The sequence below is a fragment of the Echinops telfairi genome, unplaced genomic scaffold (assembly GCF_000313985.2).
Source record: "Echinops telfairi isolate 266 unplaced genomic scaffold, ASM31398v2 ScPeMD7_7469;HRSCAF=8507_1, whole genome shotgun sequence".
In the NCBI taxonomy this organism is placed as follows: domain Eukaryota; kingdom Metazoa; phylum Chordata; class Mammalia; order Afrosoricida; family Tenrecidae; genus Echinops; species Echinops telfairi.
Window position 1 is genome coordinate 60,512,216 of NW_022111373.1, and position 27,356 is coordinate 60,539,571.

A 27,356-nucleotide genomic window follows, 5' to 3' on the forward strand; every position below is an offset into this window, starting at 1 on the left:
GTTGGGGAAGCAGGGATGGGGCAGTGGACTCCTTGAGGAAGCAGGGGTGGGGCAATGGGCTCCATTGAGGAAGCAGGGATGGGGCAATAGGCTCCGTTGAGGAAGCGGGGATGGGGCAATGGGAACCATTGAGGAAGCAGGGATGGGGCAGTGGACTCCTTGAGGAAGCAGGGATGGGGCAATGGGAACCATTGAGGAAGCAGGGATGGCAATGGACTCCGTTGAGGAAGCGGGGATGGGGCAATGAGGAAGGAAGGGAGGGCCATACAAACGGATGGAAAGGGATCAGGAGGGAAGTCAGAAGAAATCTTATTATCTAGTCTTCAAAATGTCAGACTGTACAGGGAGAGAAATAATGCTGTTAAGTAGCATAGAGGGAAGGAGCTCTGTAGGGTACAGTGGTTATGAATTGGGCTGAAGTCCGAACACTTGACAGATCAAAACCACCAGCCGCTCCGCAGGACAACAGTGGGATGCTCTAGTCCCATAAGCAGCTGCAGTCTTGGAAACCCATGAGGAACTCGGTCCGCTGTGAGTCTGCATGGACTTGCTGGGTGTGAGAGGCTTGCCAGAGGAGTGAAAGGGAAAAGTAGTGAGACTCTCTGTGTGGGGTAGGAAAGAAAGGACCATATTGGAAACACAGTGTAGATACATTGGAGGAAGCCCCTCAGGGGCTGAGGATGAGAAATAGGATGTGAGACAAATGGGGGACGTTAACAGCTGGACCGACAGACGTTGAATGGTGGATGACTGATGACAAACAAACAGCTCTGTGGCTGTGAAATCAGGTCCAGCTCCCGGCAACCCCAGGTGCTATGGAGTCGAGCTGTCCCGCAGGTTTTTCGTGGCTGTCATCTTTCCAAAAGCAGCTGGCCAGCCCCTTTTGTCGGGAGCTGCTGGGTCCATTGAAAGCAGCAGCCTTTGGTGATGCTGCTGCTGTGAACGGGCCCTTGAGTTGGCTCCAGCCCATAGTGACCGTGTGCACAACAGAAGGTGCGCCCAGCCCTGCACCATGCTCCTCATCGTTCTTCTGGCTGAGCCCATTGTTAGGGCTCTGTGTCAGTCCCTCTTGTTGGGGGCCCTTCCTCTTTTTCACAGCCCTTCCACTTTACCAAGCCTGTTGTCCTCCAGGGACTGGTCTCTCCTGATAACGTGTCCAACGTATGTGAGACCAGAGTCTCTCCGACCTTACCTCTACGGAGCTTTTTTCTTCCCAGACAGATTCGGTTGCTCCTTTGGTAGTCATTGGCACTTTCAATAGTCTTCTCCAACACAATAGTTTAAGTGCATCACTTTTTCTTTGGTCTTCCTTATTAAATACCCAATTTTCACATGCATATGAGGCAACTGAAAATACCATGCTTTGGGTCAGGCATACAGTTAGTCTTCGAAGTACTATCCTTGCTTTGCAACATTTTTTAAAGGTCCTATTCAGCAGGTTTGCCGAAGGCAATGTGTCGTTTGATCTCTTGAAGGCTGCTTCCATCAGCATTGATTACAGACCCAAGCAAGATGAAGTCCTTGATGTTATCTATTGGTCCAGTTGTGAGGATTTTGGACTTCTTGACATTTCATTGCAATCCATACTGAAGGCTGTCATTTGTGGTGAAAAGGGGGATTCAGTTCAATCATTTACATTAAATAAAAGAATGCTCATTAACTGAAAATACTTTATTAAAAGTATTTTGACTGTTTCTTAGACTTTTCATTGTGGTAAGTTTGGGGAAACAGTGGGTTTTGGATAAGAATACCTTTCTAACCACGATGACTCACTTCAGTCCAAGGATAGACACTAGGTGTTTGGGGGCTGCCACACCTGTGTCTCTCTAAAGCAGGTGGGCCGCAAGAGCCCTGCTCTGCCCTGGCTGCACTGGACCCTGCGCTCCGAGGGCCCAGCGAGTCAATGTGCAGTTGTCACAGGCTTAAAATTCTTAGTAACTTTTAACTCAGGGTCCCACCTCTTCATTTTGCACTGAGCCTTGCAAATTATGTAGTGAGGTCTGCCTACAGCAGTTTATTTTATCACCCAAATTTCTTCCTTCCTCTCTTGAGTGTTCCAAAGATTCAGAGCTGAGTCCTGACACCTTTGCAAGTAATGAAGTTTTGTCTACTTCCTGCTTTAATATTTTAGGGGGGAAATTACTTTTACAGTTCCTAATATGGAGATGGAAAAAAAAGAGAAAAGATTAACAAATTTCCTGTTAACATTTATACAGTATTATAGGTCATTTAAGGAATCCTGGTGGGATTGTAGTTAAGCACCCAGCTGCTCACCAAGAGATCAGTGGTTCAAACCCACCAGTGGCTGGAGGAGAAAGCTGGTGAGCTGCTTCCATAAGGAGTACAGCCAAGAAAGCCATGGGCAGCACTTCTCTTCACATGGGGCCATTGAGTCAGAATTTAAGTCAACGGCGCCACCCAACAATGAAGTTTCCTTGCATTCCAAGAAATGTTTAGAACAGGGTGATCTCTTTAGGGATGCAACCACTTTGTATCTTCAATAAGGAAATAGAGCCACAAGGATAATAGATGATCTGTCTGGCTCAATGGCAACTTACTGCATAGCCTGGACTATAAAGCAGTTTTCAGATATGAAAGGAGATGTTCTGTCTGATTTGCTGAGATATTTTTTCAGTATGGTCATTTCTTAAACTTATAACTTGCTTTCAAAATTATTATGCTTCATTAATGATGCTGATAAGGAAATAAAGCATGAACTAGAGAGAATACAAAAGATATATAGATTATGAATTCTAGTTTTTATCATATTCTCCGAAATCAGAATTACATTTGACTATTGTTTAACCAATCACAAGTGCATTTTACAATAATTATGATTAAATTTTTGCAGTCCAAAACACTGGAAACTAATTTTTTTTTTGGGGGGGGGCGTTGTCAGAGGAAGCAGGAGTAGATGTAGAAAGACTCACACTTAAATGGTGGTCAGAATGATTTAAGAATTCACTCATAATAATAATCACCGTTATTTAAGCTGTGCATATATCCTGGTGGGGCGGGGGGTGGGTGGATAACAGGTTTTGATCCCTATGAGATACAATCAACATTGTGTAGAATATTCAGAGATGTTGTTTTATAGGAGATTGTATTAAACCAAGAGCTTAGCTCAAGTCCTTGAATGGAATGACTCAGTAAATGGTAGTGACCAAAGACAGGTGTATTAGAGGAAGATTCAAACTGTACTGAAGACATTTGTAAAAAACGAGGTGGCTAAAACTGATGAAAAACAAATTGAAATGTTCCAGCAAACTTATGTACATGTAGAAGTGTTCGCTCATCTAGGCCACAGAATGGGGAGGACAGCGACATCATCAACCAACCGGAAGAGAGCCATGCGGCTACCCGTTCCAAAGAATGGTGATCCAACAGGACGCAGACATTATAGTACAATATCACTAGTGGCACACACAACCACAATTTAGCTGAAGATCATTCAAAACGTTTGCTACAGGGCAGTAACAGGTGATTCAAATTGGATTCAGTGAGAAGCTGAAATAAGATATTACTGTTTGTTGATCTGAGATGGATCTTGACTGAAAGCAGAGGACACCAGAACGACTTGTACTGATGTTTTACATGTAAAGGCATCTAACTGTGAATCATAACTAACTATGGATAACATGGCAAAGACTGATAATTCAAACACACTTAATTGTGCTCACGTGGAACCTGTCCATTGCCCAAGAGAGAGTTGTTCAAGCAGGACAAAGAGGGTACTGAGTGATTTAGCATCAGGACAGCTGTGTGCCAGTATTATATTCTTCCATCCTACTTATTAAACCTGTAGGCTGAGCAAATAATACAAGAAGGTGGGCTCTCTAAAGAAGAACCAGGGCCTCCTGGTTAGAGAAAGCCTGCAATATGCAGAGGACACATCTTTCCATGCAGAGAGTGAAGAGGACCTGAACCACTTACCGAGGAAGATCAAGAACCACGCCTTCTAGTGTCGATTGCAGCTCAATCAAAAGAAAACAGAAGTCCTCACACCTGACCCTACTACAGGGCATCATGATAAACAGAGAAATGATTGAAGTCGTCAAAATTTCTTTTTACTTGGATCCACAATTAACACTGATAGGAGCAGCAGTGAAGAGATCAAAGGGTTATTGCATTGGGCATATCTGCTTCAAAAGATCTCTCTGAAGTATTAAAAAGCAAAGGTATCATTTTAAAAACGAATGTGCTCCTGACCCAAAATCAGTTGCCCAAAATCTGTGTGAAAGCTGCACAGTGAATAAGTGTGTTAGTCTGGGTACTTTAGAGAAACAAAGCCATAGAAACTCATGTATAAGAGAGAGTTTTATAGGAAGGGTAAATGCACATCAAGAAAACATCCCAACCCAGTGCTGCCCAAGCCACAAGTCCAACATTAACCTATTAACCCATATGTCCGACACCAGTCCACAAAGTCCTCCTCCATCTCACAAAACAGACGCAATGATGCTGACTGCAGGAGAAAAGCCGAGTCAGTGAACGTTTAAGCATCTCAGCGCTGGCAGGGGTCTCCACATGGGTGCACCAGCACCCAGGGCTGCATCGGGGTAGGTCCATGCAGCTTCTGCTCAGGTATGTCTTGCAGGAAGTGAGCCTTGCCAACTGAAGCAGGCAGCTGCACCCTGGTCCGACTCAGAAAGCAAGAGACCCAAGAACTAGAAAGGCGAAGCTCACCGAGCCATTTATCCCTCTGCCCTTCAATTAACCCCATGTGTTTATCGGCCAGGTTGGCACAATAAACTAACTACCTCAGTAAGGAAGGCAAGAAAAAAACTGCCATCTTTGAATATGGTGGTATCAAAGAATATTGAATTGACCATGGAATGCTAGAAGAACAAACGAACTTGTCTTAGAAGTACAGCTAGAATGCTCTCCCATACCTTAGATATGTTATCGAAGAGTTAAATCCTGGAGAAGAAACATCATGCTTGATAAAGTAGAGAGGCCACGCAAAAGAAGGTCCTTGTTTAGATTGATTCCGCAGGTGCAACACGAGGGTCAAACGTGCTAGGCTGTGGTGAGGATGACAGCGAGTACGCAGTATTTTCACATTACCGTGCACAGGGCCCCACAGCGTCAAACTCACTCAGTGGCGTTGGACAATAGCACATTGGATATAAGAGAAGATAGCCTCACATTTCTAGAGCCTTTTTGAACAAACAAACAAAATTAATATGTGCTGTAGATTGAATGTTTATAGACTGACTCAGACTTCATGCCAGAGAGTCAATTCTGACCCATAACAACCCTGTAAAGGGCAGCATAGAAACACCCCTGTGGGCGTCTGAGACTAATTCTTTACTGGAGTAGAAAGCTCCATCTTTCTTCCAAGGAGTGGCTGGTGCTTTCAAACTGTTGACCTTGACCTTGTGACTGGCAGCCTAATGTGTAGTCACACCAGGCATCCTCATGTCTACAGAGTGAATAAAATACTCTATTCTTTCATTATAATGCTAAATAGTAATATATTTTATGTTTTTTTCTATTTTATCAAGCATCTATATTTCACTATATCACTGTATATAACTAAAAATTCTTTGTATGCCCTGCTTATAGAAGATAAAGTTCAATAAAAAATGACTATATTAACATATCACCTGAACATTTTAATTTCCTTCTAAAACAATGAAGACTCAAAGACATAAAAAAAAAAGAAAGGTGAACATTTACTCTTAGAAACATTAATCTGTTCCTATGATAGAAGAAAGGATTAAGGGACTATAACTAACAGCATGATCATTGCCAGGATACAAAGTATTACTATAAATTACTGAATCTGATGCAGGCCAGCCAATCATTCAGTAGGCTAAGATTAGGACCATAGCAAAGGAATTTTAAAGCTAACGTGTTTGGGCCACATGCACATATACATTTAAACTTGTACCAGGGATTGAGAACCCCTGAGGGAATGCTGTACATAAGCCCCAATTCTAATATAGTTATCATACATATCCCTTTCATATTGAAAATGCTGCTGCACGCTCCGCCTTCATGAGTCCCCTGTCAGTATTCAAACAGTGTGTTCATATGCCAGCCCTCTCATTTTGAGAGAAGGGTCTCACCATTTGTCAGGGCAGTATATCTCCAAGTGTGAAAAGCAACATATATTCTGGGCTATCATTTTTAAATGTGAATTATTGAATGATACATGCTCTGTTGAATCCTGTACCTTAAAATGTCTGTTATCTTTAGAATTACTTTTGAAGACAGGCTTTAAAAAATAATAATTAGGGTATATGTGCTATTCACGTGCCTGGAGATGATTTTATATCATTAAACTTCTGCATAAATATGCTTCAATAAGCAATTAAACCTGAAGGCTCCGGTTAGCATTTTAAGCCTCCTTTTTCTCTGTGAAGTCCTCACCAGCATGTACCTTTGATCTTACAGTCATTTCTGGCACCAGATTCAGATATCACAGATGAACAATTATTACTTAATGGAATGGAATTCAAAGACAATGGTGTCTAACGAAACGGGGCTTTGTCTTAAACAAAAGTGAAACATTTTTTAATAGTTGCAGAGAAAGTGTTCCAAGCACATTAAAAGAATCCATTTACGAGCTGAACGTCTTGAGAGCTCTTCTTTATGGTCTTCTAGACACGAAGGGGGTTGGAATTTGGAATTTTGTGGGGGGAGGGGGGAAAGCTGACGACGGGAGGGCTTCTGTTATGCTCGTTCCCCTTCGCTCATGCTTCTTTTGGCTCCACAGGCTGTTCCACCACCCAACTTTGAGATGCCCGTCTCCATCCCAGTGTCCAGTCACAACAGCCTGGTATATAGCAACCCCGTCAGCTCACTGGGAAACCCCAACCTTTTGCCACTGGCCCACCCTTCTCTGCAGAGGAACAGTATGTCTCCTGGCGTAACACATCGACCTCCGAGTGCAGGTAACACAGGTATGTCCTGATGAGGCCCTCTTGTTCACCAGTCGTTCGAAGAAGCCAGAGCCATATTACCTACAACATGTTTCCGGTTTCCGTTGTGTTTCGCATTGCCTGCCACCCACTGTTGACTCTTTTACATGATAAAGCCTAATAAATCCTTTAGCTTCTTTTTCTAAATCCCATCTTTCTCCCAACCCCCTCATGTGGCTGTACTTTGCATACATATTTTGACAGCATCCTCTCTCAGGCAAGGTGCTAAATACGCTATCTCGGCCCCACTGCTTCTGTTCCTCCTCCTCTTCCCATCGAGGCAGCACTTCTGCTGTGAAACCATCCTCTGTGTCCGTAATTCTGCCCACTTAGTGTTACTCGGAAATATCGCAGGCTCTGTTCCTAAAATCCAGACCTATTGCCATCAAGTCAGTTCAGACTCATCGCAACTCCACAGAGGCGCTCTGATGCTGTAAATCTTTACAAGAGCAAATAGCCTCATCTTTTCTCCCTCCCAGGGGTTGATGGGTTTGAATCACCAACCTCACAGTTAGCGGGCCAATGCTTACCTGACACCACCACTAGGATTCTGTTCCAGACCACCATAGTAAAGTAAATATTACAATAAAGCGAGTCCCTTTTTTTTATTACCAGTTTCCTGGTGTACCTAAAAGTATATGCCCACTGACTATAGTGTATTAAGTAGCATTGGAAAAGTCCAAAATACGCTGAGAAGACCAAAATGTGGCACAGGGTTACAGAGTGAGCACATGCTGTCGGGAAAGCAAGAACAGACTTGCTCCACACAGGATTTCTACAAACTTTTCATTTGTTTTTTGCTTTTTGTGGGTTTTTTCTTTGTTTGTTTTGTTTATAAAAACGGTGTCTGTAAAGCACAGTAAGGTGAAACAGTGAAACGAAGACTGCCTGCATTTGGGTCTCATTTCAGTTTATTCATACACTAATTTAAGAAAAGAATTTCAATATTCTTCAGATGTAATGAATATTTCAAAAACGAATAAATAATTACAGAGTATCACTTAAAAGCAACTATAAGTTAATTTAGGTTATATTCTTACTGTTGTTCTTGTTGCTAAATATTATTCCTAAAAAATTGTAAATAATTATTACATTCAATAGCTTATTGAAACACCCTACTCATAAGCAAACACTGTCAAACTTTAACACATTTTAAGTGAACAATGAGTAAGCATCTGTTTCTAAATATGTGGCCAATCAAAACTCATTTTATCTTGGCGCCCTGGTGGTGTAGTGGTTAAGCGTTGAGCTGCCATCCTTGTTATCTGCAGTTCAAAACCACAGGCAGCTCTGAGTGAGTAAGACTGGGCTTTATACTCCCTAAACAGTTACAGCCTCAGAAACCCACAGGGGCTTACTGGGAGTCAGCATTGACTCATGCCAGTGAGTGGAAAAGTAAACTTCAGGTAGTGAGTAGTTGTTGAAGTTGTTGTTGGTAGGGTCCTGGAATGGCCAAACTCAGAATAATTAGCGTTGCACAGAATTTATCATGTAATATTCATCTACAAAGAACTATACCAACTGTATGTACGATTATGTAAGCATATGGTAGGCCTTTTTAAAAAACTGTCTATAAAACATCTTTTTAGGAAAAACTAAGCTTCTAAATAATAAAAAGGCAGAAGCCAAAGACTGCATTCTTTAAATATAATCTTTTAAAAAAGATTCTGTGAAATGTCAGCGATTGAATGTATTTTTAATGTTGGAGCGCAGCATGCCACAGTAAAACAAATGTCAGCTATTACATCTGACTTAGACAGTACTATACAATTTTGTGACTCTCGGGAAAGGACAGAATACTGAGGTTGCTAACAGCAGAATGTTTGGTTTAGTTGGTCATTAGCCTTCTTTGGTTGATCTTGGTCTTTAATCCATAGGTGGTCTGATGGGTGGAGACCTCACATCCGGTGCAGGCACCAGTGCAGGTAAGCAGACTTCAGTACTGCCATGTCATGCCTCAGCGTTCTTCTGGAACTGAGTGACAGGAAGTCAGTCTTTTGAACAAAGAGTTGAGAGGTCTGTGTGAGAAATGGAAAAATAGCCCCAAGAATTTCTGAAGCACCTTTGCGCAGCTACCTAGAACCTCAAGGAATAAAACTATTTATTGACTAAAACGTTCCTTAATAAAATGTCGACCGCTTGACATAATCTGATCAAATTAACTTAATCCTAGATACCATCCCCATACACCAGAATCCAGCAAGCCATATATTTGCATTCTCTGTTAATCAGTTCACATTCAGTGTGAATCACTTTCCAGCCAAAGAAGGACTAAACTTGTCCATATTTCCCACAGGAGAGTAGACCATGAAAAGGAAAGAGTAAGATACTGATCCCATTCAACAATAATGCTAGCAAATACATGTGGTATTTGCTACCACAAATAAGCTCTTGTAGATTATAAATGTACCCTCATTATAGTCCCTTAAATATATTTCGGTTCTAAAGAACTTCCTACTCTATGGCTAATTGTATCATAGTCACACTTCCTCAGGGGTTCCATTATCAATTCAAAATATTGCAATCATTGTGATACTGATGTCATTTTCAACGCAAAAGCAAGACAGCCCAATACTTTCAAATGCCAACTTCAGTTCACTATTGGCCTCAGAAGTAACCATGGTAATTTCTGCAGCTGAAACATGCTTTACATTTAAAATAGTAGGTGGCAAACATGAATGACACAAGGTTATGTTTGAAATGTCAAAAAAATTGCAAGTTTATTGAAATATCCATGGGCAGCCTAATTAAAATATTTTGCCAGGGTCAAACATAATAGCTTGCTAATTATAAGAAAGAGGGGAAAGAAACTTGGCATACAAAAATAATGTGGTAAATATATCCATTTGGGGGTAATGTTTCTCATGTTTGTTGTTGCTGCTTCACTAATAAAGTGAGTCGGAAAGGAAAAGTATTAGAACTGCCCAGTGACTGAACACACAAAATGAATGGCAGTAACTCCATAGATTATCTAGCTTTTGAAAATTAGATAAAATTACCAAGTAAACTCAGTACACTATTCTGATGGACATGAAAATAAAATGGTCTTTTTTGTCCTTCAAAAAGTACATTGTGATTAAAACAAAAAACACCATCAAGTCAATACTGGGAAGAGCTGCCCTTGTGAGTGCCCAAGAATATATCTCTTTATGGAAGTATAAAGGCCCGTCTTTCTCCCTCCGAGCCCACTGGTGGTTTCAAACTGCCAATCTTGCAGTTAGATGCCCAACATGTAATCATTGCGCCACCAGGGCGCCTAGTTTATATAAGTTTCCTCAATATTACTGATCTGATCAAATCAAAGGCAGGACATCTGTGCTTGGATTCAAACTTAAAAGTTGACGGTCACTCATCATGACCACATAGGGCAAAGTAGAACTGCCCTTGTGGCTTTCCAGCACATTAAATCTTTACAGGAACAGACAGCCGCATCTTTCTCTTAAAGAAGGACTGGTGGATTCGAACCACTGACCTTGAGGTTAGCAGCAATGGTTAAAGAGAACATGGGGATTGAGAATTAGGTTGTCACAAAAAATAGAGCAATACATTTGACCATAGAACAAGACAGATTTGAACTACATGGGTATACTTATACATGGACTCTTTTCAGTAACTATATTGGGCCTTTCTATGGTACCGGGGTCACTGATTTGTCTTCAAGGCACTGACAGGGAGTTTGGTTTTTTGAGTGGTACGGACACTGAACGAAAACTAGTAGTGTAAGAAAGATTGGTGCTGCGTGGAACATTTGGGGGAACCACCTTTGATGGAAGTGGCCTCTTGTTGCTGCTTCAGAACTACAATGCTTTGGCAGCCCACACTGAAAATAAAAAGCAATTATGCTGTCACTGTCAATTCCCTGACAATCTACTAAGATTAATGGCCCTCCTGGGACAGAATAGACGCATTCTTAAAAGCATACAAGTTAGCCACCTAGACGATGTACTATCATAGATATTAAAATGAATTTTAAGAGTTTAGTGCATCTGTCCTTCTACCTCAGGACCATTGCCAGAGGCACGAGAATCTCCCACTTCAAAAATAGAAAGAGAAGTGCTCTACCCTGATGGTAGCAATCATCAGAGCTGGATGATTGTATCTTGCAGCAATGAGCATCTAAATTTCACCCTTTCTGTAGAGTTGTGAAATAGTTACTTACCCATGTTTTAAAAATAGAGGAAGGAGCCATTCCTGACTCTGGGTCCAAGGAACACCTGTTGCTGATGCCACTTAGTATGGAGCTTAGCCGTCACATCCTGCTCCCAGGCTCAGCCGTCGTCCTCCTCTTTCTCATGCCGGCCAGGATCATATGTCAAAGCTGACTAGATCTGTGCTGATGTCAGAGAACCACATAGCACCAGGGGGAAACGAGGCCAGCTAGAATGGCTCTACATTTTCAGAGAAGAAAAAGAAACCAAAAAAATGGCCAGAGGAGATCTTCTACATTTTCAATATTGTCATTGAAATTCAAGGTCTTAGATTAGGTTAGGAATGACCAGGCCAGGTGGTTAAGCAGTCTTCAGGATTGGGAAACTTTTCCCAAATCCTTAATTCTACAGTTCAAGTCATTTCAACCTGTTTTTAAAAAGTTAGGGGGTCTGGGGAGGAAGGTGAGAGGAAGAAGTAAGCTTAATACTGTGTGTCTATAAAAATCAAAAAGATACGCACTCTCTTTTTCAACTCCCTTCTATCTGGAGTGAAGCAGCTTGTTCACCCAGTCCCTGATCTCTCCCTGTGTTGACTCTAAGACCTGAACTAAGCTTTCTCTCCGCTCCTGTCAGATGGCTTTAGTTTAGGCTTTTACCAAAGGCCAAGGCCAATCATCTCCTAACTTCCTTTTCATCCACTGTCGATTCTTATGACTGCTCTTACCCAAAGCTGTAAAGTGTAACTATAGCCCATTATTCCCATATCTGAAATCTAACAATGGCTTCCCAACTATTTCACCATGTGCCCTTTTCTCTAGCCTAGTGGTTCTCAACCTCCCTAATGCCGTGACACTTTAATGCAGTTCCTCATGTTGTGATGACTGCCCCCCCAACCATAACATTATTTTCGTTGCTACTTCATAACTGTAATTTTGCCACTGTTGAGAATCGGGCGACCCCTGTGAAAGGGTCATTCAACTCCCAGAGGGGTCATGGCTCACAGGTTGAGAAGCGCTCCTCATTAGCCCATCTTCACTCGCCATTCTTACCTTCTACCACCAACGTCAAGAACAAACACTCCAACTATGCTACCAGCAAGCATGTATGTTGCGCTCAGGATGTGCTTTACAAAAAGAAACTCAGTCATTCCCACAATGTCCTTTAAAGCAGATGTTCACAATATGCCCTTTCCATAGATGGCAGGACTAGTGCACAGAGCAGTTAAGTAGTAGTTATAGGAGGGTCAACCCAAGCAGTCTGGCTTCAGAGTCTGTGTGTTTCAACGATACACTCAATTGCCATTCTCCCAGGTCTGCTTTCTCTCTCCCTGCTTTGTGTCACTGGAGCCTTATTGTCCTTGATGAAGAATCCATTGCAGTCATTTAGGAAATTCATTCCTGATCCTTCTAGGAGTGTGGCCCCTCTGTTCGGTGCTCCCATGGCCGTCTGTGCCCACATTACTTATCTCATTGTCTCATAATCCCAGTGTCTGGGCATACAGCTCTCTACTGGATACTCAACTCTGGACAAAAACAAGTCCTCCTTGGTCTGGAACCACAACAGTTAGGGCACAGCAGATACTCAGTACATGTTACCCAATTGAGGAAAGGAGAAATTGATCTTCTGTTTAGACAATTTTAATAGTGTTGTTGTTTTCAAAACTGGAGAATGTATTTCAGAGAAATTAAATTTTCCTAAAACCAAACACTACTGTTGCGTCTTTTCCAACTTACAGCAATGCTCAAGGTCAGGGTAGACCTCCCCTGGGATTTTCGGAGACTGTAACTCTGCAGAAATAGAAAGCCTCGTCTTTCTCCCAGAGGAGCAGCTGGTGGCTTCAAACTGCTGACCGTTTGGTTAGCAGCCCAATGAGTAACCACTGCGCCACCAGAGCTCAAGGAAACTGTGTTGTTTTAAACAGGACAATGTATACCTTTAACTTATAACTCATAACAATTAGGTTATTCCATATTATAGTAAGTGAAAACCGAATTAACCATTCGATTAAATGTCTGAGCACCACGAGTCAATAGAGCAGAGTTTTGCTGATGTCTCCGTCAGCGTCCACCAAGTTCTCTAGCATGCAAAGCCTACAGCACATATGGAAGTAGATGACATGAGTGCTGGGCCTTTGGGAGCAACCCAAATCACCTTTAAAAACCATGCACCTCTTAGCCTTGCTTGGGGGATAGATGGGAAGCTTTCTACTCCTGTAAGCAATTACAGTCTTCACCATTCTCATAGGATCGCTCTGCGTCGGCATCTACTCTTTGGCAGTGAGTTTGGTTTGGAGTTCTCATTGCTTAAATTGAGATCATCTCAAGTTTAATAAGACAAAGGCAAATGATAGTAAGCTAACAGGGTGGGATTGTACTCTTTGTATAAGAAAAATAGACAGAAAGTCAGTATAACACATTAGTGATGGCGACGTTCCTAGATTCCATCTTGAGTTATCCATCTACTGCTTAATCCTTTTCTCTCAACTACCAAAATGAAAACGTGCTGCTTACCAAATTACATTTTTTCATAGCTCTATACATTCAAGCTTTTACCTGCTAATCTTAGTGATTATTGATAACTGTAAGATCAAGTTCCCTTGAGTTTGTTTCATTCAGTCAGTTTAATGAAAATAAGCATTAGCACCGCGGTGCCTTGTGTTGGGTTATTCACTGTCTTATTGATGGGTTGTTCCCTTTTTTTAGTGTCGCTCTGATAACATGGTTTAACTTTTATTGAGTTGGCACTGCCACTCTACTCAAGGAAGAACTGACTCAGAATTCAGAATCACACACACACACACACACACACACACACACACAGAAGCCTTTAGGAATCTCTTTGGAAATTTAAGCGAATTTCATCCTCTGCATAGCTGTTTGACAATAAGGCAAAAGAGATTTATGTATATTGGTTAATAATTTTAATTGGCATTTATTGTAAATTAGATATAATTTTATATAAAAAGAAACTAACAGCTGTTTTCTTATTTTGATTGTTAATTGTTTACTATTTTATGCATTTGGTTGTCAAGCATTGTCACTTCTGGAATGCTTAATTTATACCAGCTAAATACGTGGGGCCTTGATGCCGGCAGTATATTGCTTTGGGTAAATTAATGAGCAGGGAACGAGGAGACCTGCTTTGGAGACACAGAAAGTACTCATCCTAGTCAGACTAAAGGTAGGAACTCAGCACCTGTGAATGTAGGACTCTGTTGGGGACAGCACACAGATACTTGTAGGGTTGATGCACATGCGAATGCCTGATTATCATACAATCATAACATTTTACTTACATAGTGATGTTGACACTCATTTCGCATTGAAAAAGGAGAAAAGTACCATTACAAAACGACCACATGGAAAGAGGAAATATCCATAAGAGATTTCATTATTCTCTATCAGTATCTTGATTCTGCAGGGCTTGGGCCTTTTTTAAGGAATCCTTAATGAGAAAATTTTGTCTGTTTTTTTTATCAGACAGAAAGTCTCCTCTATAATTCTTACTCAATTACGTAAAATACTGGTGAAGTTGTTAAAATGTTAGTCTTGGAAGTTAGCTTGAGTGAGTTTGTCTTGCTGAGGGCTAAGCATTGGGCTGCTAAGCGCGAGCTCAGCTGTTCAAACTCACCAGCAGTTCCATGGGAGAAAGATGAGGCTGTCCATTTTCATAAGGATGTGTAGTCCAAGTGCAGGGGCTTAGAAAAGGAGGGGTGAAAGCAGGATGTTCTGGTGGGGAGTGGGATAAGTGATGGACTGCAATGGATGAATAGAAACAGTGTGCATTGACTTGTTGAGTGGAAAGCGATTGATCTGCTCCACAAACCTTTAACTACCTCACAATTAACAGTCAGAAAGGAGGCAGATTGGCAGTCTTGGTTGAGGGTTGCTATGAGTCAGAATTAGCTGGATGGCAGTGGGTTTGGGTTTTGTTGGTTTGGCAAAATACAAATCCAGATCACAATATTCAAGAAACGGGAAAGGGTACCACTGAGTTACTCTCAAATAAGAAAGCTGTTTTATTAGTGGTACAAAGATAGGATGTGTACGAAACGCCTACATTATGTGTAGTTTTGTTTTTAAAAGTAGTGGTCAGTTGGTGTGAATTATCCTGAGTAAAACTCTGAATTGCTTCAGTTTTTACCTTAGGAGTTGGCCCAAAGCACAAATTAAAGCTCCAATAAGATTGCTTTATTATTTTCTGAATAGATTAAGTAACCAACACCCAAGATTTTCTTGCTTTTTTGAAAATGTAATCATCGTCTCATTGGATGACTGACCATGTGTAATATAACCACTGCCAAGAGAGTCAGTTTCCACTTCCCATCTACAAGCGCTGAGCAGTTATAGCTAAAGTTAGTACCCCAACACCTTTCTCTATGGGCTGACGTTGAAATGAGGGAGGCAAGACAAGAGAAGACAGGCAAGGACATTTGCTACAGGTCGCGTCAGACTATGATAAAATCCACTTTGGCCTGACTTAGCTCTTAAGGAGTTTGATACTGAAAGGAAAAGACATGTGCGGTTACAACTTCCAGAGGTGGTTCAAGAAGCCCTGAAGGCACAACCATGAAGTGCTTGGCTGTACCAGGAAGCTCAGCGGTTCAAATGCCCCAGTGGCTCCGTGGAAGCAGAGCTGGTCAGCTTCTGTAGAGAAGACAGCCCCGAAAACCTGCAGGGCCCGTTCTCTGCCATCACATGGGGCTGCTAGGAGTCGCAATTAACTGGCTGGCAATTTTAGAACCCTTTGTGCATCGTGGTTTCTGACTTTATGAAATATATCTCTCTTCCCGCCCTCCAATTATATTTTATTGTGTAAAACTATGTGAAAATTCACTTCTATCCCATTGATTAAACCAGAGTGTATATGATTAGAAAACTTTGTTCACTTTTATATTAAATCCAAACTGTTAATATTAGTTTTACAAATATGTTTTCTCCTAATATTCTATTTTCTTTATACACGTCTGATTTCCCTATTCCCTCTTTTTTGACATGGCCATAGGGTTTTATTTGGAGAGACCACCGAAGAAAAGCCCTTTTTGATCATTAGCGGTGGTGGGAAATTGTGCCTCACCAAACAGCCGATGCTAAAGGAGGGATGTGGTTAAAAAACCCCTCTTTGGGGAATCAATTTTTTTGTTGTTTGTTTAACCTCCCGGGGACTTTCTCAGTTGGTACTTCAGAGTTTGGGGCCTAGAGTATTAATTTGCTGTTTTTAGTCAACAGCTATTCAAACTGTCCAAAAGCACGGAGGTTTTACAGTTAGGCTTATGTCGTATGTTTTTCATGTGGATCTCAATTCAGAGAACATATAATCATGTTACATTTTCATATTTGAAAGACCCGTTAACTACTTTACGGGAATCTGCTTTGTACTGAAATTGTAGAGAGACAGTTTGTGTCAATTCCTGATCTATGAAAGTGTCCGTAGAGTGCTGAGCAGCCTCGAGGCTCCATGTTCATTCATTCACATGGACTCAGTGTTTACTCAGCACCGTACCCTCCTCTCACGGCTCCAAGACTGTAGGGCCCTCTGGTCACCTGTAGCTGTGGTAAAGAGCTGATTAAATTGTAGTAATGTAAGGGGGGCTCTGCTGTAGGAACATAATATCATAATAGTAAAAATTTTTAACTCTATGCCTATTTTATATATTTCAACATGACATTAACTTATATAATAACTGAGATCAAAGAGTCTCTGGTTCACTCGACTATTAGCAAGTCAGAGAAAATGATAAAATCATAGAGCAGGCTTTTGTTTTGGGGGTTGGTTTGGAGTTTTTTGTTTTCTTTTTGCTGAATTCATAATTGGGGAAGACATTCCAGGGACAGATATTTGACGGGATTAAATGACTAAGGGAAATGCATGACCTACGAGCTCCTGTATGGGCACACAATGCCTTTGGAAGTCCTGTGACTCCCGTGTGGAAGGACTGTTGTGAGAAGAGCCACGGGAGAGACTCGGTGCCAGGCAGCCACCAGAGTTTCCACCATGTCAGGGAAAAAAAGTAGTTCCCATTGAATTGATGCCAACTAATAGCCACCCCATGCGTGTCAGGGTAGAACTGTCCTCAGGGGGTTTTCAATGGCTGTGAACTCTCAAAGAAGACCTCCAGGTCTTCCGCGCAAGGCCCCTCCGGGGAGCTTGAAACAGCCAACCTTTTGGTTAGTGGCCAAGCCATGAGCAGTTTGTGATACCCAGGGCATCACCTCTGCTGGAGTAACTGTTAGCCACTGTCAATCTCTCGCGGACGAAGTGCAGCCAGAATGCTCCTTTGAATAAAGGCCAGTGAGACTTCATCCTGTGTACTTTGGACATGGTATCAGGAGGAATCAGGCCCTTGTGAAGGACAGCCTGCTTGGTAAGGAAGAGAGGGCCCTCAGTGGGACGGATAGGCACAATGGTTGCAACATGTTTGAAACACAGCGGGGATGGGTTCGTGCGCAAGATCTCTTGTGAGTCCGAACCCACTCAACAGCACCTAACAAACATAAAGATGGTTAATATTAAAATTACCTACATATTTGATTTTCTAACTCACCCCGCACCCCCAAAAATTAAGCTCAATGTAGTTCCCGCAGGGTTTATTCCATGTGCTGTGAGTGGCGCTGTGGGGGAGGGGGGTGTGGTGGTGACTGAGTAGCTCTTGGGGGGCTCACAGGGAGGTTGGCCGTGGCCCCTGCTCCAGGCTGGGAGTGCACCTGAGGTGGGACGGGAAGCAGCAGTGTCAGGTGGCACACTTCACTCTGAACGTTGGGAACTGCCGATGTGTTTGCAGCAGTTGTGTAAATGTTAAAACCACAAGTAATTATCCTCTCTCTTCTGTCACGTTCTCTCTAATTTATGCTGTCTCAATATTGTTGTTTATAAAAATGACGGAAAGAGTGAGCGATTGTGTCAATAATGAAGACACCCCCTCATTTCTAGCAAAGAGACAGCCCCAAAATTGCAAGAAGTGAACAATTAAATGAGTCATAAATCTATCAGTCATTGTTAAGTGGAATTTTTAAAGATGGGAAGGTTCAATATCACTTTTATGGTGCGATTAAAACTATCCCTTTCATCAATCCGTGCCGGAGCAGAGCCACCCCTTCGCAGTGCTCTTCCACCCTGGAACCGTCAGCTCGTCCGCTTCTTTATTTGCAAGCGGACCTTCTTATTTGGGGAGGGCAGGGCTTACAAGGATGCACTCTCACCCGGAGCCATCTGGCGTTCTGTAGTAGTGCAGTGGAAGTAGCCCCGCTCTTGCCTCAAAGCAAAGCTTTCCCACCCGAGGAGAAGGTGAGCTCCAGCCAGTCCCTGAAGCGCCCGGTGCCTCGGGGTTCTCTGCTTTTAGAGGATGCCTACCTCACGTGGCTGGGAGGAAAGCTGAGAAGGGGGCCCTGGCAGAGGTGCTTTCCATCTTTGGAAAAGTAAAATCGGTTTGCTGGCACTCTGTCCTGCGTGACAGAAGTTCCATCTCTCAATGGTAGATGCACTCACTGTTCCTTTCACCAGAAATCACTAAGCCAAACACAGCCCAGGAAGAACAAGGACGAGCAAGCTTGGTGGTGAAATCACGAAGCCCTGGCTCCATGTCCAGGGTGACCCGGTCAAGCAGAAGAAACCAGTCTCTTTTTAGAATGTCTGCTGCCCTCTAACTGGTACAGCCCAGAATAGTCTTGGCTTTGGTGTATTCTTGGGGTATTTTTCTAAGAATATACCACAGCAGTCCCTGAGGTTTTACAGGATTTTCTTCTGAGTAAAGCATTCTATACTATTATATTATTAGTTCACAAAGAAACCCCCAGAAAGAGGGGAGACTTGATTTTGTGTTTAAGAATCTATAATCAGAAGTCTTTAGCAGGATATAAATCAGAAATCTGATTTGCCTCCATTCTACATTAAGCATATTGAAATATTCATCATTCCCAGATTTCAGACCCCCAAGTGTTTTGTGGTTGCCTTTTCCCTTAGAACCATCCCATAAAAAGATCTCCTTTTCCTCCAAAGAAAATTTGACGATGATTCACAACAGCGGACTTGCGTGCAGAGGCTTCCAGAGCAGAACCAGTGTAGCACTGAAGTCCGAAAAATCATCCCCTTTTTCCACTAAGGAAAAAAAAAAATAAGAGCATCGCTTCTGGTAGAGTAGTGGTTTCGATGTGAAGGTTAATTGATAAAGTTTTAGGGGATTTCCTATTCAAAGACATGTTCATTTGTGACCCAAAGTCAGGTCCTGATTTGGGAACTAACTTCTCATTTTAAAGAACATTTTTAATGTCAGATATAACGTCAGTGGCTATTTGTACACCTTACTGTTGCATAGAGCATCTGTGGGTTAGCAAGACAATATGCTGTAAATGTTTTCAAAATGGTTCTAATAAAAAATAAAAATGAAGATGGTAAGACACTTTGCTGAAGTAAAAGCAAGTAAATCAATATGTATCATCAGAGCTTCAACTCTGAGAAGCCTAATGTTTTCCTGCGGCAGTTTGCTCCAAATCCCCCAACATCAGATAATATTAGCTAAACACTGAACAAAGCCATTTCATTTACCTGCATACTAGAAATTGTCTTCCAGATAACAGCAAGTGGTAGATACTGCATAATACTACACATTGTGCTAGCAAGCGGAGAGATTCTGATAAAAACTGTTCTTGGGGTATTTTTCCTTCTTTAATAGTAGGCAGTTACGTGTATTTACCTTCTGAGTCTATTACATAAAAGAGGATTATTGTCTAAAATATTACAGAATCTACCTTTAAAAACAGAATTAATCATCCGCTTGGAACAGCACAGTGAAAGCCAACAGCTGCTATGGTGCCTGGTGTTTATATCAAGTAGGTTCAGCCCATTTCAATCCTGTAATGCAGCAGAACAAAACACTGCCAGGGCCCACACAGCCCTAATCATTCCCACGCTTGAGCCCGTTGTGGTAGCTCCTGTGACGGTCCATCTCATTCCGCTTGTCCTCTTTTACGCTGGCCTTCGTCCAACCATGACGTCCTTTGGCAGGGTCTGGCCACTCCTCAGACCATTTCCGAAGTACATGAGAGAACGTCTTGACAACTTCTCCCCTCATCTAAGGAGCATTCCAGGACAGATTTGCTTGTCGACTCTGGAAGGCAGATGTGTCCATTTTGAGTCTTCTTGTCCAGCTTTCACATGCATTGGAGACGATTGAAAAGATCATGGCTTATGGGGTCAGGTACACCTTAGTCCCCAATACTTCAAAGAGATGTTTGTAGTGTAGTCGGCTACTTCTTTGGGTATTGATTGTGGATTCAAGTAAAATGACATTCTTGACAACGTCACTATGTTCCATGTTTACCACCATGATGTTTATCGTTTTCTTTACACTGAGGTGGAATCCATACTGCAGGCTGTAGTCTTTGATTGTCGTTGGTAAGTGCCTCAAGTCCTCTCCTTTGCAGCAAGCAAGGTTGTGCCATCTGCACATAGCAGGTTATGAATGAGACTTCCTCCAATCCCGATGCACTGTTCATCTTCGAGTAGTCCGGCTTCTTGGGGATTTGCGCAGCACAGAGATGGAGTAATATGGAGAAAGGCTCAGCCCCTGCTACACGCCTTTCCTGATTTTACACCACTCTGGTGTTCAGTGTGGCTAAACTGAGTAAGTAAATATTTATCTACCCAGAGGATATAAGAATTATGGCATAGAATATCACCTTCTTTCCTTCTTCATCTAAATTTAACATCCTGGGAGCCAGACCTGGAATTTAGGATCCTGAATTTCCCATGTCATCAAGCTTCCTCGTCACCTTTGTCTTAGGATGTTGGAGCCTCCGGTTCCTGGGCTCATGTTTGTTTCCTCTCTTCCTTTGTGTTCTGACAACTTTAAAATGAGACTTGACACTCAAGAGCTGTCAAAATTTTACAACATGACCCATTCTCCCAGCCTGGGGGGATGTCGACTTCGGGAGATGGACCCTGCTTGGGTTTGAATAGCGGCTCTTCCAATTGTCCACTGGTGTGGGCCAGGTTACTTCGCCTCTGCGTTCTCCGGTTTTCTCATGGCGAAGCGAATGGATAGTCTTGACATCTCACCTGGTTGTCCTTATGAGGCTTAAACATTTTTTATATCCCCCATATAATAACAAATATTTAAACAGCATTGACTAGGGGCCTTCTACTTCCCTGGGCACTTAATGCTTTTTGGGTATTGTTAAGTTCATTACTGAACTTATATATATATATACAATTTTTGCTACTATTAATAGTTTTACTGCATGTTCATGTTGGTGACAAGCCCAAACAAGTCCCTTGGCGCCATTGACTCAGATTGTTCTGATTGCCTCTTTCACACCGATGCATCATTACTTAGCTTTGAGAACAGTAGGGCTCAGTAGGGTTGAAAGAACTCTCACAGAAGCGGAAATGTGTCTGTTCCACACTCCCTTGTCCTCCACTCCTGACTGCTTTGTAAATCTTCTCACCCACTGCTTTCACACTCATTCCTCACGTCGTCTGTGGCGGCTTTCCTCTTAGAGCCCTAACCCCCTCCAGTCTCTTTTCCACTGCGACTGTTGTCTTACCTAACACACACAATTAACTCTGTCACCCAGCACTCAGAAACTGTCTTTGTCTGTTCATTTTCTTTGATGAAAAGAAGTTTAGACAATAGTGTAGCACTAACATGATCTGGGAGGTCCGTGTGTTAGCCAAGCCAAGTTTTCCAGCCTCTGAAAACTGCATACTCGAAAATTGCCTGGATTGCATCTTGACTTGAGAAGAATGATCTCCTTCATTTGCGAAGCAGAACTAAAACCAGACTCACTGACATTGCATCCAGTCCAACACATAGCGACCCTCTAAGACAGAGGAGAATGGTCCCTGTGGGTTTCCAAGCCGGTAAATATTTATGGAAGTAGGAAGCCTCATCCTTCTCCCTCGGAGCGGCTGGTGAGTTTAAAGTGGTGGTCTTCTTTGGTTTCCAGCCATAGCCCACTCTGCCACCAGGACTCCTGGGGCTTCCGAAATCTCTGTTATGTACGCTCTCCAGAAAGTCTTTCTAAACCATTGAATAACCTTCTCTCAGCCTCCATTGCCATCTTCCTGACATTCTTTTTCCTTGGACATCCTGAAGCCCTTTTTTGGTGGATAGTTCTGAATGAATAAATTTTCTGAGATTCATCTTCATATAGCGAAAGCCTCTCCCACTAAACATTTGGCAATGTGGAAGAAAGGGATCCGATGTCTCATTAATGTTTTCATTAGGGAAAGATGCTGCTTTATTGCATCCTACCTCCTACTGTTAAGCTAAGGTAATGTCCTCTGAAATGACTAACAGGTGCGACAAGTGTACGAAGAAGCAGCTGCAGTTACCTCTTGGTGAACAACTTTAGTCCATGTGGCTTGCGTGCTATCTTGGCGTTTACCTTAAATGGGTGATAAACATTTTGTTTCCATCAGATATGTGCGCATCCATAGGTGATCATGATTTAAAACAGAAAATGGGTGATAAGCATTCTGCTTCCATCAGATATGTGCGCATCCATAGGTGATCATGATTTAAAACAGAAAATTTAAAACAGAGATCCATCTTTGAAACTAACAAGTTGCTTGTTGCATTTTTAATTCCTACCCCATCGTGCCTCTGTGTCCATTCAGAATTGTTGCCATTCCAGAACCATCCCAGTTGGTTCTGACATAGTCTCCCTAGCTGTCTTGTGAGCACCTGGAACATTAAAGCAACAACAGCAACAAGAAGGCACTGCTTTCCAGCCTACCCCCCCCCTCTCGTGGCAGCAGCAATTGAGAGGAGGGGATTCAACGGCAGCCAACATTGGCTGAGAGGCTGAAGTTAGCGGATTCTTCAAGGATGCCCTTCATTCATCCAGAGAGAGAACACTCCCTTTGGGGGATCTGCTAGAGAGAAGAACCCAGCATATTTTGCTGTGGCTGTGGCCACTGGAAATTAGAGTTCGCCCAACCATACACAACCCTGAGAGCCAGGAAGGGCACTGGTCCCGAGGTGTTAAGCGACTTATCAAAAAAAGGAACATGAGAGAAGTGGCCGTTGGGAAAGGTTTTCTTGCGTGAATTGGCAGTGTACAGTAAGTTTAGCATCATCACACATAGGCACAAAGGTTTGCATACAGCTTTGAGGCGTCACAGCCTTCCTCAGACCCATCGACAGGCCTCCTGGAGAAGCCTTCCAGTAATGGCCAGGGGCCCAGAAGGGGAGTTACAGAGAGCTTAATCAAAGGAGGATGAAGATCTAAAGCAGGACCAGGGCTACCGAGATCGGAAGAATTTACTCGTTGCCATCTAATCGATTCCAGCCCATGCTGACCTTAGAGGACAGAATAGAACTGCCCCTCCGAGGCTGAACATCTTCACTGGAGCAGAAAGCCCCATTCGTCTTTGTCCTGCAGAGCAGCTGGTGGTTTCGAACTGCTGCCCTTGTGGTTTAGTGGCCCAATTCATACCCCCTACGGTCCCACCAGGGCCCCTCATGGAAGAATAGGTGCAGCGATGAAGCATTTTTGACAAAAACCTCATAGGGCATGGTATCTGAATGGATATGCCCTTGAACAGCACGGGAATGGAGGGTCAAAGGTGACAAGGTTAATTTAGGGTGGGCTGTAAAACAAAATAATGCCAATGAAGGACTTGGCCTTGGTTTATAGGGACCAGTTTCTGTTTCATGGTTTATATGCTTGTGTTTATCATTGAGAGCCCAGAAAAATACAAGGGAAAAGCAAAGAGACACATAATGTGTAAACATCCACATAAGAGAAAGTTCCAGAACCTTGTGCTCAAATTGAGCTACATGCTCAACTGAGCACTGTGAGACAAGGCAAAATATCCTCCTCATAACATCTTAAGCCAGGAATATGTTCTTTGAATTTACAACTTCTTAAAATAGGAGTCAGTTAAAAAATAAGAAGAAGAAACTGCAGCAAGTGTTTGAAGTTAACTTGGGGTGGGTGTATAAATAAAAGAAAAAGAGCTTCTCGATACTTCAAGTTTGGGATATTTATACTAATTTTAATAGTAGGGGTTTTTAGAAATTTGCACCCAGTAGAGGTGGCATCTCTTATGCTTTATACAAATTAAATTATGAATGCCTAAAATTGTTTTTAGGGTTTTTTCATTCTTTTGGGGGGGGAACAATATTTTTAATCAAATGAAACTATAAAACAAACTGACTCTAAAGTTGGTCTGTTCTTCATTTACTTATAATCTATAATCAGGAAATCCATTCACTCATGCTATGTAATTTTTGTGCTTTTAAGTGGTCAGGGGAATGTGACATCTGCATGCAGTCACATCTAAATTGATAATTGTCCAGGCGGAGGGTAATTTTAAAACATAGCATGAAGAGAGGTTCAATCTGTATATTCGGTTGTTGTTGTGGGGTGGTGCTCCCCACCCCCTCCCCACCTCTGAATTGGAATGAGACCATTCTCTGGGTGGATTGATCTTAAGGTGGGACAGCAGCCTCAGCCCAGGCCACAGCGTTCTGAGCGAGGAGCAGGCTGTGGTTTCTGAGCTGGTTTAAATGCAGGCTCTTCTGAGAGTAAACCACACGCATGTATTCATCATTGATTTTCAAATGATAGGTTTCTATATCACTGGCTTAGGATCCACAGTCTTACATTCCTGAATCTATATTATGCCAAAAGAATAACAATTTGGTGGCTGGAAACAGAAATGGTTATTATACGGCTCCAAAATGCTAGCTGGCACAAAGTGCTAAAAACAGCAGAAATTCACGGTTTAAAAAGGAAAAATAGGCAAAATTTATTTGTTCTTAAAAATAACTTGATGCTCTTAAAATATGTATTTAAGAAGTGTCACCGTGGTTCAAAATATTTTACATTTCACATGTAAACACCCTCCAATATGTGACTAATCTTCGAAAATGGCATCATTTTAAAATAGCAAGACATCTTCCATGAGGGAAGCGGCAGGCTTTTAAAATCATTTGTTTTTTGAGTTTTGAGGTATTTATTTGGTAGAAAACTATGTTTACCCTCCCTTCACTCCCCATGCCATTTCCTCAAATCATTGTTTAAAATGTGGGCAAAAAAGATAGAGGCTGAGTTGAAATTTCTCAGAAACTTCACCGTAAAAAAAAAAATTAAGCTCTCTGCACAGAGCCCCTGTGAAGCATTTCCATTTTCGCACACTGGCCCGGGGCTGGTCATATCATAGGACAGCACATTTCATGAAGCGGTTTTACTTCCTTTTAGCAAAATAACTCCTCCATGCAAACCAGTCTCGGCACCCACCGCGCCGGGGTTTTAGTTTCTTCTGATCTATTCAAGCTTCATTGCACCGCTTAACTGAATTTTTTTTTTGCCCCCCCCCCTTCTTTTGAAATTACCCAGCTAATTTTCCATTTGATTGTTTATTTAAACCAGATCTCACACAGGCTTAATAGATAAGTGACATATGTATTCCGTGTGTCAGTCTGCACTTCAGCTGACAGGAAAGCCGAGCGCAAATTTGGCCTTTGTTTCCTTAGACCCTCTTTATCTAATAAAATCTCTTCATTAACATGAAAACCCGAACATGTGCACCAGGCAAACTCAGTAAGACAAGGTCAGTCGGAAACTCCTCTGCGCACGCCATCTTACCCAGCAAGCGTTGGTGTAAGGGAGCGTGGCCCTTGTTGTTGCTTCTTTAGTCCTCCGACTGAGTAAAGGCAACTACTATTTGCTTCATGTAGTACATTTCGCCACCCAAAAAATGTCCAAACAAATTCACTGTAAAGGGAGAGGCAGAGAGATGACTTCTGACATCTTTTAACTGGCTTAAAATAATTTAACTGGCTTTTCTCTTAAGTTTTATTATCAAAGAGTAATTTATAGTCAAACCCAACCAGCGTTCCTTAAGCAACTACTATGTGTAAGATACATAGATACAACGGAGGGGGAGGGGAAAAAAGGAAAATGAGCTGATTCCAGGAACCCAAGAGGAAAGCGAATTTTGGGGAATGATGAGGGCAACAAATGTATAGGTGTGCTTTACACAATTGATCTATGTATTGTGATGAATTGTAGGAGCCCCAATAAAATGATTAAGTAATTAAAAAAAGATACATAGATGCATGCATGGAGGTGGCGGCGGGGGAGGGGGGTGTTCGTTTTATTTTCTGAGGGTGTTTTTGTTTTGTTTTGTTTTTTTATCCTGGTAACTTGGGGAATTTTACACATGATCCAAATGACAGATTTAATCTTGTAGTTATTTGTTATGTACTCAGCCTGTTTGCTCATGTGTAAAATGAGACAGGTCCGTAGGTGGGTTATGAAGATCAAATATGCTGTACACAGTACCTCAAACATATCCTAATTCCAAAGATGTTCCCCAAAATACATCTGGGGTTTGCCTTCCCAGGCCCGCAGAACCTCTATCTCAGACCAGCACCTTGGTGTCCAGCAGGCAACCATCCATCCTGCACCACCAGGCGCCCCGGCCCGGCCCCGTGTCCCTCTGTCCCTCCACTGTGCAGGCCTCAGGCCTACCTCTTTCCACCCTGTAAACCCACGATCTTTTAGCCTCTTCTCCAGCCTGGCCTCCGTATTCCCCCAGGGCCTCAACCACCCCTCTCTTTTCTTGAGTTCCCTTCCAGCCACAGACCAAACCAGTCTCTGCTTTACAGTCAATTTGGACTCCATGGCCCTGCAGCACCTGGGACAGGACAGGGCAGAACCGCCCCACGTAAGGTTGCCCACATGGTTGGCCAGCCTTACAGCCAACTGCTGCCACATCTTTCTGTTGTGAAACGGCTGGTGGATTCCAATCGGCAGCCTTCAGCCAGCAGCAGAGTGCACTAACCACTGTGCTGCCAGGGCCCTTTCCTGCTAACCAGACTGGACTGTGGATGCCTTCCTGGGCTCTTCCCCAGCACCCAGTCACAAGGATCCTAATATATCACCTTCTCTCCCCTCTCCCTTCTCCCAGCCCACTTCCTTCAAGGCCAGTCTCCCATCAGAGGGCCTCTCCTCTCGGTGAGCTCCTTGTGGGCACCCCAGCCTCGGCCCTCTTGTGCTACTCTATACCTTTCACCTGCCCATGGCTGGGATTCCATGGGACTACCAGGCACTGAAGGCCTGGGGCCCAGCTGTGCCCCCCACTGGATCCTTGGTCCAGGGGTAATTGATACTTGTGTGGACGCTGGTTTCGGCCTGCTCCAATCAGAGGCAGGCAGGGGAGGAAGCAGGCCAGGGCTTTCGAATGGTCCAGTTGCCAAAGCCCCCCTCTGAAGCTCGCCCAGGCAAGGGGCAGCACGCTTTGGAAGATGAGAACTGGAGACTTTCAG

General features: G+C 42.8%; 1 protein-coding gene across 8 annotated transcripts in view; it reads left to right on the top strand.

Annotated features, from left to right (window-relative positions):
* Nucleotides 1-27,356, top strand: part of MEF2C (myocyte enhancer factor 2C) — a 194,389-nt gene that overhangs the window by 151,408 nt on the left and 15,625 nt on the right. For all 8 annotated transcript variants that reach the window (XM_045284986.1, XM_045284987.1, XM_045284989.1 and 5 more), the window contains 2 exons: nt 6,725-6,911; nt 8,807-8,854. In XM_045284986.1, the coding sequence (XP_045140921.1) occupies nt 6,725-6,911; nt 8,807-8,854 (235 nt within the window). The remainder of the gene's footprint in view (nt 1-6,724; nt 6,912-8,806; nt 8,855-27,356) is intronic.